This window comes from Gymnodraco acuticeps, unplaced genomic scaffold (genome assembly GCF_902827175.1).
Source record: "Gymnodraco acuticeps unplaced genomic scaffold, fGymAcu1.1, whole genome shotgun sequence".
NCBI classification, from domain to species: Eukaryota; Metazoa; Chordata; class Actinopteri; order Perciformes; family Bathydraconidae; genus Gymnodraco; species Gymnodraco acuticeps.
This window is the reverse complement of record NW_022989977.1, coordinates 1,282,839-1,302,440: the sequence shown is the minus strand read 5'-3', so window position 1 is coordinate 1,302,440 and position 19,602 is coordinate 1,282,839. Positions and strand designations below refer to the sequence as shown.

Below are 19,602 nucleotides of genomic sequence, written 5' to 3'. Positions count from 1 at the left end.
ATCAACATTCTCAATATAATTCAAATCAACCTTGGTGGTCTTGTATGAAGGTAGATATGGTGCAAAATGCGAGAGCGTGTAAAACCTGATGTGAGCACTTGCAGAAAAAAAATCTGAGCTTGTGTGCATACATTTACACTTGTATAAAATATCCACGTAACTGTGAACCAAATGTACACTTGTATAAAATATCCACGTAACTGTGAACCAAATGTACACTTGTATAAAATATCCACGTGACTGTGAACCAAATTTACACTTGTAAAAAATATCCACGTAACTGAACCACATTTGAAGTCACAGAAGAAAAAAAAGTTTTGTAGCTTGTAGAAAAAAAATGAACTTAGTGATGAAATGTTCACTTGCAGAAAAATACATATTTTTAAAATATATTTTCCATTACAACTGCAACTTGGTTATTACAACCTCTCAAATCAGTCATTACAACTTGACGAATCTGCTCTGTGGCAGTATAAATCGACGAATCTGCGGTCTTGATTTTTGCTACACTTGCGATAAATGTGTCTCAAAAGTAATTTTCACCTGTATTATACATCCATGGTAGATGTGGGGGAGGGAGGGGGGTTGGAGCGAAGGGGCGGAGCTATCAGAACGACGAGGCTTGGGCTGGGTCAGGTCAGCGCCATATAGATAGAATCGCAGTCTATATGGCGCTGGGTCAGGTCAGTCACAGTCACAGCCACAGTCAGGTCGAACCGGATGTCTGCGGGGGGGCTAACGGTTCGTGTCGCTACCAGTCCGCTGACATGGCGCGTCAATCGACGGTAAGTTTTGCCCATTACTTTGAATATTATTATTGTGATTGAGGATTACATCCGCTTTGAAGACCACCGTTTTATATCGTGCAGTTTAGCGGCAAAATAACGTCAGTTAGCCAGCTAACGCTAGCTTTGTTGAGTGTATGCTAGCTAAACAAGTAGTGGTTGTAGTCTACAGCAGTAATTAATGTATTATAGCCTACTGCTTTGGCACTAACGGTTGATAACCGTTTATGAAAATAAAACCAATTGAACTGTACTGAAATAATGACAAGTTTTATAATTGTCTTGGGCTCCTGCTGTGTTTTTAAAGCCTTTGTAAATTATCCATGCTATTTAGCTAACGTCGAAGTAGTGTATGTGAAATCAACCTCACAATAAGATGTGTGTATATTACAATTATTAATGTCATACTTCAAGATGATTACTTAGATATTACAATATGGTTCGTTGAGCTGGAGTTCATTATTGAGTTTACACGTTAACGTCACAGACATCTGAAGAACAAACCCAAACCTTGTTGTTTTTATTAATTGTATTACCAAATGGGTATCAAATAAACAGTAAGCATTGGTAACCCAACTTCCAAAGTTACAGTAAAATAAAAAGGACCCTGACTCGGACAATACACAATCCAACATGTTCAACAGAAGATAATCAGTTATATTGTTTGTACACATGGTACTTTACATATATATCTGTTTGTTTAAGGTGTCCAGTTGATGCAGACAGGCTGGACCAGAGTGAGAGACAGAACTGGACTACTCACAGCAGTGAACTTCAGCACAGGTACAAAGACTCTTTTTTTCATACTGTACAAAGAATCAAGAATATTGGTTTAAATAAATGAAGTATTGACTTGAATACACTGATATACATTCCATTAAACAATACTAAATACTAGATCACCTACACATCAGTGAAGTTGAGGGTTTTTTCCATGCAAAAGGTTACATTTAGATGTTAACAAGCAATATGACTGTCAGCTTTCTAATTTAATGTATTGAAGGCAAAGCTATTTAACACATAGTGAGAACTGTTACTATTTATCTCTCAATATTGTCTGTTAAAAACGTGGTAAAAGTTATTCTTTCAGTGAGACAACAGAGCAAGCTTCTACAGTTGCACTACGGTTTGATAACAGTTAAATATTATTTTGATAATAGCATATATTTCAATGTTGATGAATTTCATACTGTTCATTCATAATCTGATTACAATTACAAAATAATTATATCAACAGCCCCTAAACACACCTCTTTCATAAATAACACACTTGTTCTGCAATAATGTTTTATGTTTCCTGTCATTTTTGTTAGGAAAGGACATGCCTGAAAGACACGACTCAGCATCTCCTCTTTCTCTGAGGGTCAAGAAGAACATCCAAGAGGAACATTAAAGGCTGATGTTATGAGATTTTAAGACCAGTACAGGACATTCACTAAGAAGCTACTTATATTGTGAAAACAAAGATCTGCACACCGAATATTTTTGTAGTCAGGACCATAATTTGTTTGTGACGCTGCCTGCACCTCAGAGAAGGGGTGGTTATAGTCAGGCTTATAAAGTGTGGCGAAAAACACAGTCTGCTGATGGGATGCATCTATTTCCACATCTACACTTCATCAGCTGATTATTTCTATTTGCCTCGCTTTATGAGCTTCACATCACTTGTGCCTTGTACCTCAGAGTTTGCAACATCACAAATAAATGGGCCAATCTTCAGTCAGATGTGAATGTGTAATCTAACATTTTCAATAAGAATAATGGACAAAAGGAATGCAAATACAAATACAATTTATTGAAATGTGAACCAAAAGTTAATCAAACATGTTTTAAATAAAAAGCACATATGGACAGAAGGTGTAAATCTATTAAATGTATAAGTAAACACATTTAGTCAAATAACGTGACAGACTAGGCCTGTGCGGTGGTCTTCTTTCGTGTAACGTTAGAGGTCCAACTCGGTGTCGTGTAGCCTTGCCCGCATCTCTGGTCCTAGGTCGAAGAGGCTGGCTTCCGAGGGTGGTCTATATAAGGGGCAGATGGTGATTATATGGACAGCGGTCTGCTCAGGATCACCGCACTCGCATGCTGCACTGTCCGCCAAGCCCCACGTCTTCATCGATGTTTTAAAGCGACCGACCCCAGTTCGTAGACGGTTCAGAGTGGTCCACTGCCGGCGCGGTAGGTCGTCTCCTCCAATGGCGCCATCTCCTGGGTCCCAGATGTAACGGTGGATTCGGGAGGGCCCGGCTGACTCCCACTCCTGCTTCCAAGCTGCTGCCAACCATGCATCTCTGGAGATGTCCTCAGAGGTGGAGTTGAGCATCTCTTGAGCTGCTTTGTTGTAGGGGTGGCGGGACTTGAGTCTGCTTGGAGGTGCTGGTGTTATTGTGGTGTTGTGCAGGATGTGCCAGTCATACTTTTGTGCCTTCCTGGCCAGGGCGAGGGTGGCAGCCTCCCGTCAGAGGCCGGCCGGTGCTATTCCCGCGAGGACTACAAGAGGGACACAGGGGTAGGCTTTAAGCATCCAGTTATTATTCGGAGGGAGGTATTGATAACCACGTCGACCTTTCTCGCATGAGGGCTTCTGCTCCAGACTGGGGCGCAGTATTCCGCTACAGAGAAGACCAGGGCTTGAGTGGATATTCGCAGTGTCTTAGCGGAGGCTCCCCAGGTTGTTCCAGCGAGGCGGCGGATCAGCGCGACCCTGGGCGTCACCTTGGCCTTGACTTCTTCCAGGTGTTTTTTAAAGGATAATGTCCGATCCAGGTGGTATCAGCTCCTCCATCAGGCCTGGTCCTCCTCCATCAGGCCTGGTCCTCCTCGCTGAGGAAAGACCCTCAGTCCTCTCCAAACCAACAGACTGGACGTCCATCACACGGAGGTTTCTCCCTGAAGTCTCTGCAGCCCTCTGGACACCACGCTGTCTCAATCCGTCCACACTGAATATGAGAGGGGAAAAATGAAAATAATAAATGCTTTGGACAATAAGAAATATAAAGTTAACTGTTGAGTTACTCAGTTTTTTTAGATTATCAATACTATTACTGTATAACTAATATATCAGGTTAAGAGGCACATTCAAATAAAGATTGGTCTTTAAATACATTTTGTCTTTTGAATTGTTTGTCTAAAGTCAAGGATCTAGAACTGGTACTTAGTTTTAATGATACAGTCTGGTTATTATTCTGTTTGGAGGAGGCATCACAGGTAAGAGTACTAACTTGCTACCATCACATGTACCTTAGCTTGACTTAAATGTATCAAACGTATAATTAAGTGATATCAAAATATAAATAACTAATGTCATGCAAACATATTAATATTTGCTTGATTCCAGAGTTGAATTTAGCACAATTGCATACAAACGTGAAGGGATTTTAAGATTCTGAAGTCTTCATTCTAAATAGAAAATAGCATGGATAATTTACAAAGGCTTTAAAAACACAGCAGGAGCCCAAGACAATTATAAAACGTGTCATTATTTCAGTACAGTTCAATTGTTTTTATTTTTCATAAACGGTTATCAACCGTTAGTGCCAAAGCAGTAGGCTATAATACATTAATTACTGCTGTAGACTACAACCACTACTTGTTTAGCTAGCATAAACTCAACAAAGCTAGCGTTAGCTGGCTAACTGACGTTATTTTGCCGCTAAACTGCACGATATAAAACGGTGGTCTTCAAAGCGGATTTAATCCTCAATCACAATAATAATATTCAAAGTAATACTGGGCAAGTAATGGGCAACATTTACCGTTGATTGACGCGCCATGTCAGCGGTAGCGACACGAACCGTTAGCAAACCGTTAGCCTCGCAGTCATCCGGTTAGACCTGGCTATGCATATTGGCTGTGACTGTGTGACTGACCCAAGCCTCGTTGTTCTGATGGCTCCGCCCCTTCGCTCCAACCCCCCTCCCTCCCCCCACATCTACAGGTGAAAATTACTTTTGCGACACATTTATCGCAAGAAGTGTAGCAAAAGTCAAGACCGCAGATTCGTCGATTTATACTGCCACAGAGCAGATTCGTCAAGTTGTAATGACTGATTTGAGAGGTTGTAATAACCAAGTTGCAGTTGTAATGGAAAATATATTTTAAAAATATGTATTTTTCTGCAAGTGAACTAAGTTCACTTTTTTTCTTCTTCTGTGACTTCAAATTTGGTTCACAGTTACGTGGATATTTTATACAAGTGTACATTTGGTTCACAGTTACGTGGATATTTTATACAAGTGTAAATGTATGCACACAAGCTCAGATTTGTTTTCTGCAAGTGCTCACATCAGGTTTTACACGCTCTCGCATTTTGCACCATATCTACCTTCATAGTCTTGTTTGATCAAGCTTACACAGGCTTATCTAAGATAAGCAAATACATATATAAGTAGTTATGAAAGAACTTTGTACAGCGTGGATTCTACAGGTCAAACTATGTCTGTACACTGTATACAATGCTGTAATAAATATATGTTTATCATTCATATATTTATTTATCATATATAGTGTGAATCACTGAAGTTAGTAGTGTTCAATAGAAAACAAAAATAATTTGAACATTTACATTTGTGATACCATCTGCTGAATAATTATATTGCAACTGTATTTTTCACAATGACGAGCAACATACTACGTCTCAAATAAGGCCGTTTCTGTACATTGTAAAACAAATAATACACTGGTGCAATGGTAAAGAGTAAAATCAAAGGATATCTTTCACATCTCAATTTCCTTGACAAAAAAAACTTTCCACACTAGTAAGACATTTCTTACCTGATTGGATGAAAGTACGATCCATAGACATACTGGCACCAATCAGCGAAGTTACTGTACATCGTCACTATCCAATGAGAAGCTCAGAAATGAGTAGCGTAGCCCGCCCACAGGCAACAGCCAGTAGTCTGGCCGTAACAACTGTCATTTAGTGAGTGGACATGATGGGGAAGAGAGCTTGAAAACAAGAATTAAACGTCTCAAGAAGTATCATAAACAACTTTTAAAGTTACTATTGTAGTTGTTAGAGCTTACATCGTCATGTGTTAGTATCTTACAGGTAAGTTATCACCAACAATTGCGAGTTTTTGTCATTTTGAGCGCATGAGTTGACTTAAAAAAAGGAAGCTAACGTTTTTTGTTGCTAACTAGCTAATGTTTATCTTACCGTTCCCCCACCACCACCTCCTCCTCCAGAGAAGCAGCAACTTTGGCAGTACGTCTTTCTTCCTGTGATAGGAATTACAGCCAGTTTCGAAGGATGTCAGCCCCCAGCAACTCGCTCCAGCAGCCGAGGGTAAGACGCAGCAATGCGGGCTCCCCAGGCTCCTTCAACAACAACAGCAGCAGCTGCCGTTTGCACCCCATCCGAGCCACCGTGCCCTACCAGCTCCTGCGCGGGGGTCCGAGCAGCCCCACGCGGGGGTCGCAGACCCTTTACGGTGGAACCACGAACAGCCGAGGCTCCAGTCCCCCTTCCAGTCCCTCACTCATTTCGGGAAGTGCAAATGCTAAGCAAAGACTTTCCCCCGAAAATAAGGACTCCTCCTGTCCCCCAGACTCTCCGGTTTCCAGAGGTAAAATCTATTTTCTTTTGCTATTTTATCCTATAAAGGCCAGTAAATGCCATGTCACCATGTGCTGTTGGCAAGTTATAACTTGTCATAGTAACTTTCCTGTAACGAAGATATCGATCGGAATTTTCATTAGAATATTTCAATAGAGAATAAGGTAAACTATTATATTTGAAGGGGTAAGCTGGAGCATGATAGTCTCTTGATTTGCAGAAGGTTGATCCATTAACTATTCAGCCTAGCATTCACTTACACAATAGTGTCAGAGAATAGATTGCACTTTTGGCTCTCTTATTTCCCATGGACTTTTGACAGGGCAGAGGGGGAGGAGAGAATTGGCAGAAAGACATGCTTTCAGTTGTATAAAGGGGCCACGTCAGTCCCAGTAGTCAGAGCGCTGAGTGAAAAGTCAGGTGTTGCTTTTTTTGACCTCACTCCATTGATGCAGCATGGAGCACTCATGGCACATTCAGAACATCTGTTGAGCCTCACCATGTTCTCTTCCACGTGGATAACAGAGGTCTGTGCTATGTCGTCATGTCATGCTTAGTTGCTTTTTGAATAGAGACAAACTGAAGAAGGACACGAGAGTCCAAGCAGCCCTGTATCTGCATTTCACAGTCTTCCACTAAATCTCCTTTATGGGACAGCCTTTTTTTGCCATATATTGAAGCTGTAGCTTAATTTACAGACTGGTAGCGGTATCTTTTTGAAGGCCAGAACTACATTTCTTCATCAAAGAATACACAGCTTGTTTTTCAGTATTTTGAGATAAGAAGAGATTCCTTTTTAGGACTGAAAACATGAGTGGGCATGTCGGACACCACACCAGTTCCCATGAAAAGCACCAGATATATATATACTCAGCACAAGAGTGTTCTGTACTTAGTTAGTTTAGGTCCCATATTCCAACACACCATGAGACCACTACATTGCACCAGCTTGATCAAAGCTTCATTAGTCATGTTTAAACGTTTCTCCCTCTTAGCCAAAAGTGCTGCCCTCTTGTATCATACCGGATAGTGTTTGATTTGGAATTGTATGTTTGTGACATGCTTCACATTCCTCAGTTCTTTGAAAGAGATGACCTCCAACCTTGACCAGTGTACCATGCAAGGCAGGAAAGGAAGTCTATTCCATAACAACTGAGTGGGTAGACCTACCAGGCACGACACATTTCACCCGTGTTTGCCTAGTGGTTGGTGTTGATTTCCCACCCCAGTGGCATGCCACGCATACCTCAATCCTCTGAAAGGACGACCTCTCACCCACACCAGTGTCTCATGTTAGTGGTGATGATGGAGACTTGACCCAGCTTCATTGCCATGACCTCACAGTACAAACATGCACAAGAGGCCTCTGATGAGGACTATGATCATATCAGTGTGGGTTTGGTGGCTACTAACATTCAAAAATTGCAAACATGATTTAGTCATTAACATCTTTCATCACTTCATGCCAGCTTAGAAACGAAGTTGGAGGATTTGCGCTTTGTAATATATCATTCATCGTAGTATTTTGGACCCACCCAAAGACATAATGCTTGCCATTTGGTGGGTCCAAAATGCCGTGCAGTATCATTAATGTTAGCGCCAAAAAGTCACCTACATACACAACATATTGAGATTTGTGCCAACATTCAGGAAAAAGGGAACTTTTCTTTTAAGCTTTTCTACATGGCTAATACAAAACATATATAATTGACATGCTGTTGTACATGTTGTTTGCATACCCCTAGTATAATAATCCATATCATGACTTTTTCGGTTCACCAGCATGACATGATTCACTGTCCCAACAATGATAGTCCTGCTCTCTGTCAAAGTGCCAGCTGTGCTGAAACGGCCCTGCTTCATTGTCACACATTCAAACTGCAGAGTAGGACCACATGTGGAAATGTGCTGTGTTCTCTGTTGTTTTATCAACCAAACCTGCACAACATCTGGTTGAACCTCAAACTTGATGGTAGGTTTTTGGATTCTTCTCAGTGGTAAAAGTTGAAATCGTTAGCATTCATAGCATACCCTCATCGCCCATTGAGACACATAGCCTGTTGTGGGAGGTACCCACTGGACTCATTGACTGATAACTGCTAACAATGCTCACTAGCCATATTCTGAACAGCTGAGAGACAGATGCTGAACTCATAACTTTATAAGTTCCTGGGAAATATTAATATCATTATTCATATTGCAGTCACTGTTCGTATTACAGCTACAAATTAAAAAGACAGTCCTCTAATCATAGTTTAGTGATAGGGCATTGTAAATAAACACGTAGTATCATACATATGAACAGAATCGACAGTATTCTATATATTAGAGTCAAAAGTATGATGAATATTAATACCATGGCAAATAACTAGTTTTAGTCCTTTCTGTAATATAAGTAGGGCTGCTCGATTATGGCAAAAATCATAATTACGATTATTTTGGTCAATAATTGATATCACGATTATTCATTTACTTTGAAAACATCAATTTATTTATTGTTTGTTGTATGTTTTTAACAGTTGATTACCCTGAACTTTAAGTATAATTCAACTGAAAACACAATAAATAATAATACAAAATAAATAAACAATTGTTTTATTTCGATGACGTTGTTTCCGTAATCGTTGCAAGCCAAAATCGTAATCGAGATTAAAATACGATTAATTGCACAGCCCTAAGTATACTGGGACACTGTATTCATTGTTTAGATTTCCGTCTTGCACCTCTTCTTAACAATGGCCACGTTTGCACTGTCTTGAGGGTGGGCGATCGATTGCATGTATTTTTGGTAGTTTGAGCATTTCCGACTGAATTAAAACATCTCCAAGACCATCTCCATATGTAAATATAGGTTGCATATAAGACCTACCAGGTTTAGCTAATGGATAAACTAAAATGATGTATAACTGGAAGGGCTGCCTGAGAGTGCAAACCCCTAAATCCTTTAATCCTGCTCTAATTGAATTGAGCATTTCTGGGATACCAAACGTGCTTTTTGTTACAAATGTGATCACAAGATGAAGTTAAACTATTTTTCCCTTCAACCAGACTTGTGAAAACCTACAGGAAACCATTCTGCTATGGTTTACTGATCTGGACCACATGTTTGTTTTCACATTTGCCTCTACAGTTAATAAAGCACCGTTTATCCCCTCTAAAGGCAGGGACTCTTTCACAGTAGCTCCGGCTAAGGAAAGTTCTTATTCAAATGCAACCAGAAGTATTCCTTTTTAATGTCACACAACTCCACTCATGCTCCCCTGAAATCAGCAGATGGACTGCTTTGATGCCTTCTTTCTCACCGTTTCTTTTTTCTCATCACAAGATTATTCTATTTTGGCAAGTGGGGAGACGATGGAAAATAACCCCAGTCCTGGTTCTGAGAGCACTGGCTTGGCCTGTATCAATATTGATGGACATTTAGCCTGCTTCCTTTGTCTACAATGCTTCAGGGAATTTTACTGTAGCCCAGTAAGCTTACTTAGGCAATACCTTTGGGTGGGTAGGCCCCGTGTATTCTGTGAACAAAGAACAACAATGATGCCTATGTAGTTTTGCAAGGAGAGGGGTGCCTCATCTAGATAGTTTAGTCTGTGTGTGTTAGTCTGTGTGTTCACGTTGGAAGGGCCTCTGCTTAAACCTACTCAGACAGGGAATGGAGTCAATGTTTCCTCAAAATCATGGCGCTATCTCTTTTTTGTCTGTCTTTGATACGGAAAAGAAGGAGCATTTGCTTCTGGGATCACACAAAGTGTAATTGAGGCTATTGCATTTAATCCAACTGTTACTGCACTATCATGCTATCCAACCTTTGGCATTGCGTATTTTGTTTCTCTCTTCTTCTTTTTTTTGTGCGTGTCACTGCAGGAATGTTGAGTGGATGCAGGCAGGTTTGATGTGCATTGTGGTGTGGTTGTTTATGAGTTCTTATGTGGGTGGTGTGTGGTTAACTGTTCTGGCTCACAGCAGACTGCTCTCATAACATCAGATGCTCCTGCTCAGCCATTTACATTTACTTCAGGCCTTAGCTCTCAAAACATGTTGTTTGCCTTCAGCTAATACTTAAGAGATTAGAAACAATTGTCCACACTTTGAGAACAAGAAGAGTTTGCCGTATACGGTTTTATCTCCATTATTAACTGTACATTGCAGTATTCAAGGTGAAGTGTTGATTATACTGTATTGTGTTTTTATATTGTTTTTGGAGATATTGTCTTCATTTTTGTAATATTTCATTCTGTGATTGACGGAAATATATTTCTAGTAAACATTTACACACAATCCCGTTTGTGCTACAACTTTACCACAGGCAAAGAAACTAGGCCAAGTACAAAAAACACATTTTGTCAGAAGGGCTTTCATGATGTCATTGTGTTTTGTTTCAGGTTTAACACGATTATCTGCCAACAATGTAAACCATTATACGTGTATGGCCCTGAGTCCTTGGCTAATTATTTGCACTGAGAGATTGATCACACTGTATGTTGATGCCTCTGGGAGTTTGTCTTTCTTGGTGCTGATGCCTGTGTGGGTGCTTGTGTGTCTCACCCCATCACTTTGTTCTTTTCACAGCAGAAAGGTCCAAGTTACAGGTTCGAAGCTCCAGTGCCATCAGGCGGACATCTTCACTGGACGCCATCACAGGGCCGTACCTCACCGGCCAGTGGCCTCGGGACTCCCACGGACCCTACCCCTCCTGTATGAAAGACAAAGCCACACAGGTACATACAAATGTTTTAAATGATATGTTAATGTTATTAAACATAGAAATATAGGACTCCCAAAGATAACGTAATAATCCTGGTGACTCATGGAGTAGCCTCGACCTTTTTCAAATGTTAACCGATTATCATGGGTGCCTCTAAGCAGTAGCATCCATGAGTCTTAGCTGCTGTAGCCTTGGAAAGCAAATTCATAATGTTAATATTAAAGGAGACATGTCATGCTTTTCCGGTTATTACCCGTCCCCTTGTGTGTTATGAAGGTTTGTATGCATGTAAACAGTCTTCAGAGTCAACAACCCTCAAAGTACACCCTGTAGCGAGTAAAACTCTAACACAGAAAAGACCTCCCCAAAACGCCTCGTTGGAGATACGTCATTGTCCATTTGATTCTTCCGGATACGGCATGATGTCAACCCGTACCCGGAACGAAATGGACCAATCCGTGGAGCCGTTAGGTTACGTCCGCGGAGCCGTTACGTTAAGCCCCCGCTGATTGGTCCAAATTGACCAATCCACGGACTTCCTCACACACTCAGTGCAGGCAGCTAAGCTGATTTCTCCTCCCTGGCTGCAGGCTGATAACAGACAGTTGGGATTGCGGCGAAATTCTCTCTGCAGACCCATTCTCTCTGCAGACCCATTCTCACAGCGTTTATCAACCTTTTTCTTACTCAATATCAAGCCACACTTATTGTTTTTACTTCGGCTGTGACTTTGTGTGTGCTCAGGGTGAGTTTGGCTGTGTTTAGCTGTGTATCGCTAAACAAGGAAACCACACCTCCACGGAGCTCAGCGCGATTCACCACGTCCCGACCAATCAGAGCACACTGTGCTCCCAGGGAGGGTGGGGGCTGGAGCTATTGGAGCTACAACGAGCCGTTAAAGGCAGAGAGTGAAATTCAGTGAATACACGTAGTTTACAGAGATGCTGTTTGAGAAACAAATGTGAGTTTGGAAAATTGCACAATATAAATCTATTCTAGTAGACCTCAACAATGGAATTATGATCCGTGGAAATGGCCATGACATGTCTCCTTTAAGGAGCGTGCCAAGTGACTGCAGTGTCCGTGGTTCCAGATTGAAGAAATCACAGACAAAGGGAGGAAGCACTACATCACTAAAAGGTCACATGTGTCGTCATCATGGAACCATCACCATCGTCATCTTTGAATTGTTGATGTGATGACGATTGATGAATCATCATATTGTAATTTTGGTTTTGAGTAAAGCTGACAATTGAGCGGCCCGACCAAGCAAGGAGGCAGAGGCAGAACGTCCAAAAATACAACCCGGTGTGGGCATTTATGAACTCATACACTTATGATATGACACAGCCTCAATCTGCTGCTCCTGTGCGCACAGTCACCAGCCACCACACTACCAGCCTCCAAACAGACAGGGCAACAGAGCCTAAATACACACCCACACTAATCAAACCAACAGGACACAGGTGAGGGGGGAGGAGATAACACAGGGCACCAGGTGCACACAATCAGCAACAGAACAGGGGAACACTTTTCAACATAAAACCAGGAAACATCAGCGTGGCTATCTGCTGCTTCATCTGGATGAGCTCCCTCGCACGCTCCTCCTTCTCCTCCGTGCTGCAAATATGATTTGCAATTAATTATCTTAGTTTGACAGAAAAAAGACCTTAACGTATCTGAATATGGCCATAGGGCTCACAGCTTGTCCACAGTGTCTGGTAAATCCCCAAATTCCACATTCACTTTTCATTTCTCGCTAAAAAAGAATGGCAGTTAAGACTTCAATGTAACTGTTTGTTTCTGTTTCAGTGCTAGGTCAAGGAGACGTATTTAAACAATGTGGACAAAGGTTTTGATTATCTGGTGGACTTTGCAGTTACTGAAATGTCCTCAAAGCACTACCTTTTAATACTTGATAAGGAATAATAGACATGGTTTTCCTAATTCACATCGCCACAGTATTCCTGGAAAGCAGCTCACTAATCTTGCCCTGTTGACTGCCTAGTGCCTAGATGCAGTTTCTCTCTAAGAAGTACATTTGTTGGCGGGTGTTGGTGTCTGGTGGGTTTCTGTCATGAAAGAATATTGACTATGCATGATCATGACAAGGGCTGCACCCTCTTTGCTTAAAGAAGCCTTTCATGTGTCTGAATGAAGCCCGCCAAGCCTAATTTACATGGGCTTCATTCCTTTGAACCCGTCATTTGCCTCGAATGTCTTTGTGTGTTGGCTGAGGAAGTGGTGTGAGGGCCTATAAGATCTCTTGAAGTGGCTGTATGCATGCAGAGTAAAGACCTCTTATTACAGGGTTCCTGTGCAGTACTGCAAAGACAGGACAAGTATGGAGAATCTATTCCATAATTATCAGGCCTTGAAAAAGGTTATTGCAGAATAAACATTTGGCCAGTGATTTTGTAGATCCTTTTTTCGCCACATTTGACCATATTTTTCCAGCCTTATCAGCAAATACCTGATTGAAGGTGGACATGAACGAAAACAACGTTTAAGAGATTTATATCTGTCAGAGCTGTGGAAATATGAGATGTGAAAACATTTAGCCATGTGTAATGATGTGGGGGAGTGTGACACACTTGACAATCCTTGTGCGATTAAACTCCCTCAAGGATAGTGAGAGACCACTTCCTGTTAGAAAGCTATGCCTGGGCAAAACTCTTTCTATAAGACGACGACAGCAGCAGCAGAGAGCAGCACACAAAAGGTCCCTGGCCTCTTTTGTTGGTCATTGCTCAAGTTGAAGACAGCCTCTCCTTTGAGCCGTTATGTAGCCTTGCATGGAGGTGAAGTTGTTTGCACCTGTCCCCCAGGCCACGCCTGAGTCGAGGAGAAATCCCACTGCTTACCACCTGGCCCTCGTGGCTGCACGGCTCGCCTGCCTTTTGTGTGGGAGTTGAGGAGCAGAGGGCCCATACATATGCTAATCACTGTTCCGGGCTAGGCCTGTGTGCCCTAGGCCCTGTGGTTTCAGAACACAGAGAATGTCTGTATGAAGATTAGGGCCCTGACAAACCACGCAGACCTCAAAGAACTAGAACCGACAAAGGCAGACTGATCAAATAGTTTGCCTGTCCTTGCAGTTTTTGTTAAAGATTGCACTTGAAACACAACACAAAGACTACAGGTGATGGCAAGCTGACCACAGAGAGGCATTTTGAGTTCTGAAAATGCGTGAGAGGAAATTATTTATCTTCATTTGTAATCTGAAAAACCAAACAAAAAGACAAACAGTTTTTCACGCCAATGGAAATCTGCTTTAGCAGTCTCTTTTATAGGACTGGAATATCAAAGGAGAAGATGTCTGCTATGGACTTTGGAGCCAAACACATGTGGCCACAAATGCAGGTTTTACAGGTCCCTCTCAAAAATGTATTATATATTGCTTTTGAAAAAATCTCTTTCTAATTACTGTCAACGTGAATAAATTAAACATTAACACATCATGATAACGTTATACTATACCTTAGTCGAATACACACATGTTGATTGAATAGAGCCAGAAAGCATCTTACTGCAAGTAGGAAAACAAGTACTACGATGTTTTCAGCATTTTCCTGTCAACTTGCTAAGTTGCTCAAATATATGCAGGTGTTTTGTCATTCCCCTTTTGCTAATTAAAAAGTGACCAGCTAATCCTCCTCCTAATGGAACGACACCAGACCCCATTTGGCCTCTGAACACCATCAAATAATAGCAGTGGCTGCTCTCATGTCCCGGCATGCATTCTAAGCTAATCTAGCACAAATTCCACCGTCATTCTGATGTAGCCCAGTCATTATTTCCTGCTTTGGAACAGAACTGGATTCTTGAGGATGTTGCCTGCATGTAACCCTTTGAGGAGGAATCCTAATGGGAAGCAAGCTGCAGGCTACGGTAACAGTTGTATCTGCAGGGGAGTGCCTTATCAGGAACAACACCTGGTGCATACGTCTACACAGCACACATCTCGGGACGGAAGTTAAAGAGCTAGTTGATTAAAAGGCCCCTGAGGAAAATAGAGGTGGGTGTTCTTGTTAACCGAGCATTTGTGTGGGAAGAAGAGCGTCAATTAAGATAACCTGCAGTATTTGAACCGTCTTGTTTTACTCTCTATATCTGGGTGGAAATAAGTCATTTATTGCAAAGTGAAATATCCACTATAAAGAAAGGTGTTGCCCTTATATTGACACCTATGGCCCGAGACATCTCGGCATGCATTAGCTTTCTGAAGACTTGAAACAAAAGCAAGGATTCATGTATAAAATGTAAAATGTTATGTCTAAAACAATAAGTGTTTGGAATTGATTTAACAACCAGGGAACTAGTTGCAGGGATTATTCTCACCTCCTTTGTTCTCATTAGCTGTTAAGTTGTTTGCTCTAAAAGCTGCGGTCACCACTAACACTAAGCACACATCATTGCGATATGTTAAGTTAAAAATGATAAGATGTAAGATGTCCTTTTTGTTGTTCTGTTTATGTTTTTATGTTTCATGTGGAACCTACTTGAGCAGGTCTCCCTTGAAAAAGAGATCAATGATCTCAATGGGATACACCTGGGTAAATAAAGGTTTGAAATGAAATGAAAGGATTTATTTGATTTAGGGCTTATGAAGTTGAAAAACAGCATCTTTCGGAGGTGAAGAAACATTCCACTTGTGAATAACTACCTTGAGCCCTTTTTTCTTTTGATTCTATGTTTTTTATTATTACCAGTATTTTTGCAGCCCTCGTTTACTGCCATATTGAAAGCGTCTCACATTTCATTGAGTTACAAGTAGCAAGTTGCATTCCCTATTTGACGTCATTGAACATCTGTGAGAACTTAGTTTTTCCTCAACAGCAAAGTCCACAGCTCCACAAAGCCCGTCTGCCCTTTTGCAGCATTCTGCATTCTGAATGAACAGACTAAGCTGCAGCATCCACTCCGTCAATGCCTGGCAGAGGCATCAAACAGCACAAGCCACTGCATAGGCCATGCTCAAAATGTTAATGCTAAAGGCTAGCTACACATCTGCCATACAGCGTGGCCAGGCACAGTGGGCTCTTTATGAGAGCACAAGCCCCCATTTCATCCGCTGTCCTTTTCTGGGCAACCAGCGCAAGCTATCCAGCGCTAACGGCTTCACGCGGGTGTTCCTCATTATTCACAGTGTGATAGGGCAAGGTTTGTGCCTTAGTTGGAGAGTCATAGAGGTTTTTCTGTTGGTGTCGGGTCAGACATAAGGCAGTGTGAAGACACTGACATTTAAGATGTTTCGTAGGCTGTGCTGACTATAAAACGTCAGATGTTTGAGGAACTGTTGATATGCATAATCAGGGGAAATATGTGGTTTCAGGCTATGAAGCATTCTCAGTCTGTTTCTGTTTTTGCATATATTTACATAACTTAACTGTTTCCTTGTTTATGCAGAAGAGGTCTAAAAGACAGTGAGAGAGAACTGCCTGTATGTTCTCTGAAAGGGAATGGTTTGTATATCAGATGTTCTTTTCATTGGTGATGACACAAAATGTCTCTGTAGACTTGTTGATTTAGGCTAAACCTAGCATTGTGCTGTACATAATCTGCCAAATCAGAGTTGTGTGTGTGTATAGGCTAAATAGTTCAAACTTATTTATAGACTTACTTAAAGAGCAATTTGCAGGTTTTTTTTTTTACTACATTTATGCTTAACCTTGCCTGAAAATTACAATTAAAAATGTTAATGCAGGATTTGATATGTTTTACAAGACATAAGAGCAGGAATTCAGAGGAAAAGGAGCCGTTTTGAGCTCTGCTACTAAAAACTGCTTTTTTTTAACGTCATACGTCAAACGCGTCATATTACGTCACATGGGGGAGCAACTTTCTCGGACTCGTTCTCTGCCCAATCCGTGGTAGTAGTTTGTAGTTGATTTGAGCGGTTGTGATTTAGTGAGCTGGTATTTTTTCTGTAATTTTACATTGCATTTCACCATTTGTAATCATGGTGAGCTTGTGTTTGTGCAGGTTGCACAAACTCGAGCCTGTCAGGACATCGAGTCTACAGTTTCCCTCACGGGAAAAGGACCGGAGCTAGCGTTCGTTCCTGGGTGCGTTGTGCATCCACCTCGCTGCAGCACATACTCTCCACAGCTTTATCAGGAAACCGTATTCTTTCACACACACATACGGGTATTGGGCCGAGGGCGACACCGTACTTCCGGTATCCGCCGTTTTACGCGAGGTGCAAGCAGGCAGCCGTACACCGTCTAGGTGTTGCTAAGCTTCCTGTACTGAATATCATAATCTATTGCCTTAATCAATATCTAGTCAACTCTAAAATACCACATATATGCATTGGCATGATAATATTATTGTGACAAGTGGGGTATTCACCTGGTGTTTCTAGAAATTAGACGTAGATGCAGCCAACATCGACGAAGTCCACTTTCAAGGGTCGTTTTTCCATACATCTGCAGGCAGTCTGTAAGGGCAATCCGACAACCCACACAGCTCTAGTTTACGCTGGTAACGACCTAGAGCACACCCCTCAAGTCCAGAGATGTAATCCGAAGACATGCAGCGATTTCTTCGGTCGTTAATTCAGAAAAAAAACCTAGTGCGCTCTGCCTGGCTACGTTAGCTAGCTGTTTATATTTGCACTTCCAGGATATTTGCACCTCCATGAAAATGGCGTATTTATATATATATATATATATATATATATATATATATATATATATGGCGCGTGTTGCAATGTGGGTAGCTCGTGACGTCACTGTGTGTGAAAGAATTACATCTCTCTCCCCCCCTTCGCTGCTCTCTCTCTCTCCCCTCCGGTACACGGCACCGTAAAGACGTAGTGTGGAGTTGCATTAGGTAACGCTGTGGTGGCTGTACTGCTCCAGCCGTCTCCTTTGTGTTTGTTTCCCCCGGTCTGTGTTGTTTGTGTGGGCGTGGTGGCTGTCACTCCTGGCTCCCGGCTCAACCTCCTCTCACCTGCTGCAATCAGCTGTGCACCCTCCCCGACTACACACCTGCTTTCCATCAAGCATCAACGGAGGCTCCACAACCTTTCTCCGCCAGATCGTCAAGTATCAGCCGTATCTCGCGTCTCCCCTCCGGTACACAGCACCGTAGTGTGGAGTTGCATTAGGTAACGCGGGATACGGCTGATACTTGCTTATTAGTTTCTGTTATGGATCAGTATCAACAGTCCTGCCAGTAACGTTACTATATTATCAATACTACTTTAGTTATAGCCTGATATAGGATTGCTAACTTTACAATGTTTTGATGTGACTGACGTTAGCTAACATTAACTGTAGCTAACGCCGGTCACTCACCAAGACAGCTGCCCTGTTATCCACTGGTTCTCCACACACCAAAGCTCTATTTCTCTCCGATGGCCGTTATTTTTTCTAATCCTTGGCTGCTCCTGGTCTCTTGGACGCATAGCAGGCTCATCATTATAATCATATGCATTCGAATATATATTTTCAGCCTCTTCTGTGTCAAAACTAGCATTGTGATCCATGTTTATTCATACGTTAGACCGGCCGCTCTCCCCCATGTTACGTCACACGCGGGAAGTCACGTGCTGAGGCTTTTTTATGCGGAAGTGAAAATGTCTTACTAAAACGACGCCAGGTGTCACTGTAGTCTATATTTCTGTATATTTTTTTGAAAATCTAGTGTATTCATAATTTTCCTACACATTTATTCACTGGTGTCTCTAACCTGCAAGTTGCTCTTTAAGGTGAAAAGTTGGAGACCAGCAGCAGCTAATAGTGAAGTCCTTGTAACAAGGTTAACCTGGGTTTCTTGGTTTAGTCCTTACATAAAGACATTGTTTTTATATGCAGACCCTGATGTATTTCTCTTTACCAGGCTTACTAATGGAAGCAATCAAAAATGCTATGACTTTTGTTTTTCCTGTTTGATTGAGTTATTTCCCGAGGGAGAGTATCTCATGACTGTTTTCCTCAATGTCATTGTTTCCACACTCCAGTTTCACTTTGAGCACACGGCACTCCTTTCTGCTTTCAACCACATCTTTCTCAACTGTTTAGCCAAATGGTTTAAGGAATTTGGTGGATGCTCACACCCTGAGGCACACAGTGAGGTCATCTTATTGGTGTATCGACACCTTTCTCAGTATTTTTAGAAAGGTCTTTTAGTGTCTTACGTGTCTTAAGTTTTTGTTTACTTTAAGTATATCTGAATTGAAATAGCTAAAAACTAGTGTGTGTGTGTATATATCACTGATCCTAACTGTATTTCATTGTGCAAACACATTCATGGCAACCATGTACATATAAAGACATTTCATACCACAACATTTGTAATGGGCACATGCACCAAGACTCAACAAGGACTCCATTGTGACCTTTTGTTTTCTGATCTCTGTAAACATTAGGCCACCCTGCCATGCAAACGCATCTCAGAAACTGCAGGTTAGTTAATCCTAGCCTTTCAAGGAGATACTTATCTTTGTGAGCATGTGCAACATAAGATATGCTTCTTGGTGGCCACAGAGTCCTACAGTTCACGTGGAGCATGTATCAGAAGAGCTGTGTCTGTGTTGG

At 41.6% G+C, this 19,602-nt stretch overlaps 1 protein-coding gene across 4 annotated transcripts in view; it reads left to right on the top strand.

Moving 5' to 3' along the window:
- The first annotated feature begins 5,589 nt into the window (after nt 1-5,589).
- The window catches only part of LOC117543157 (glucocorticoid-induced transcript 1 protein), a 23,062-nt gene continuing 9,049 nt past the window's right edge, over nt 5,590-19,602 (top strand). The window contains exons 1-3 of one of the 4 annotated variants that reach the window (XM_034211251.1): nt 5,590-5,841; nt 5,979-6,358; nt 10,924-11,069. In XM_034211251.1, coding sequence (XP_034067142.1) covers nt 6,043-6,358; nt 10,924-11,069 — 462 coding nt within the window. In that variant the 5' untranslated portion in view covers nt 5,590-5,841; nt 5,979-6,042. Of the gene's footprint in view, nt 5,842-5,978; nt 6,359-10,920; nt 11,070-19,602 lie in introns of all 4 variants that reach the window. The other 3 variants (XM_034211252.1, XM_034211249.1, XM_034211250.1) reach the window with 3 other exon arrangements.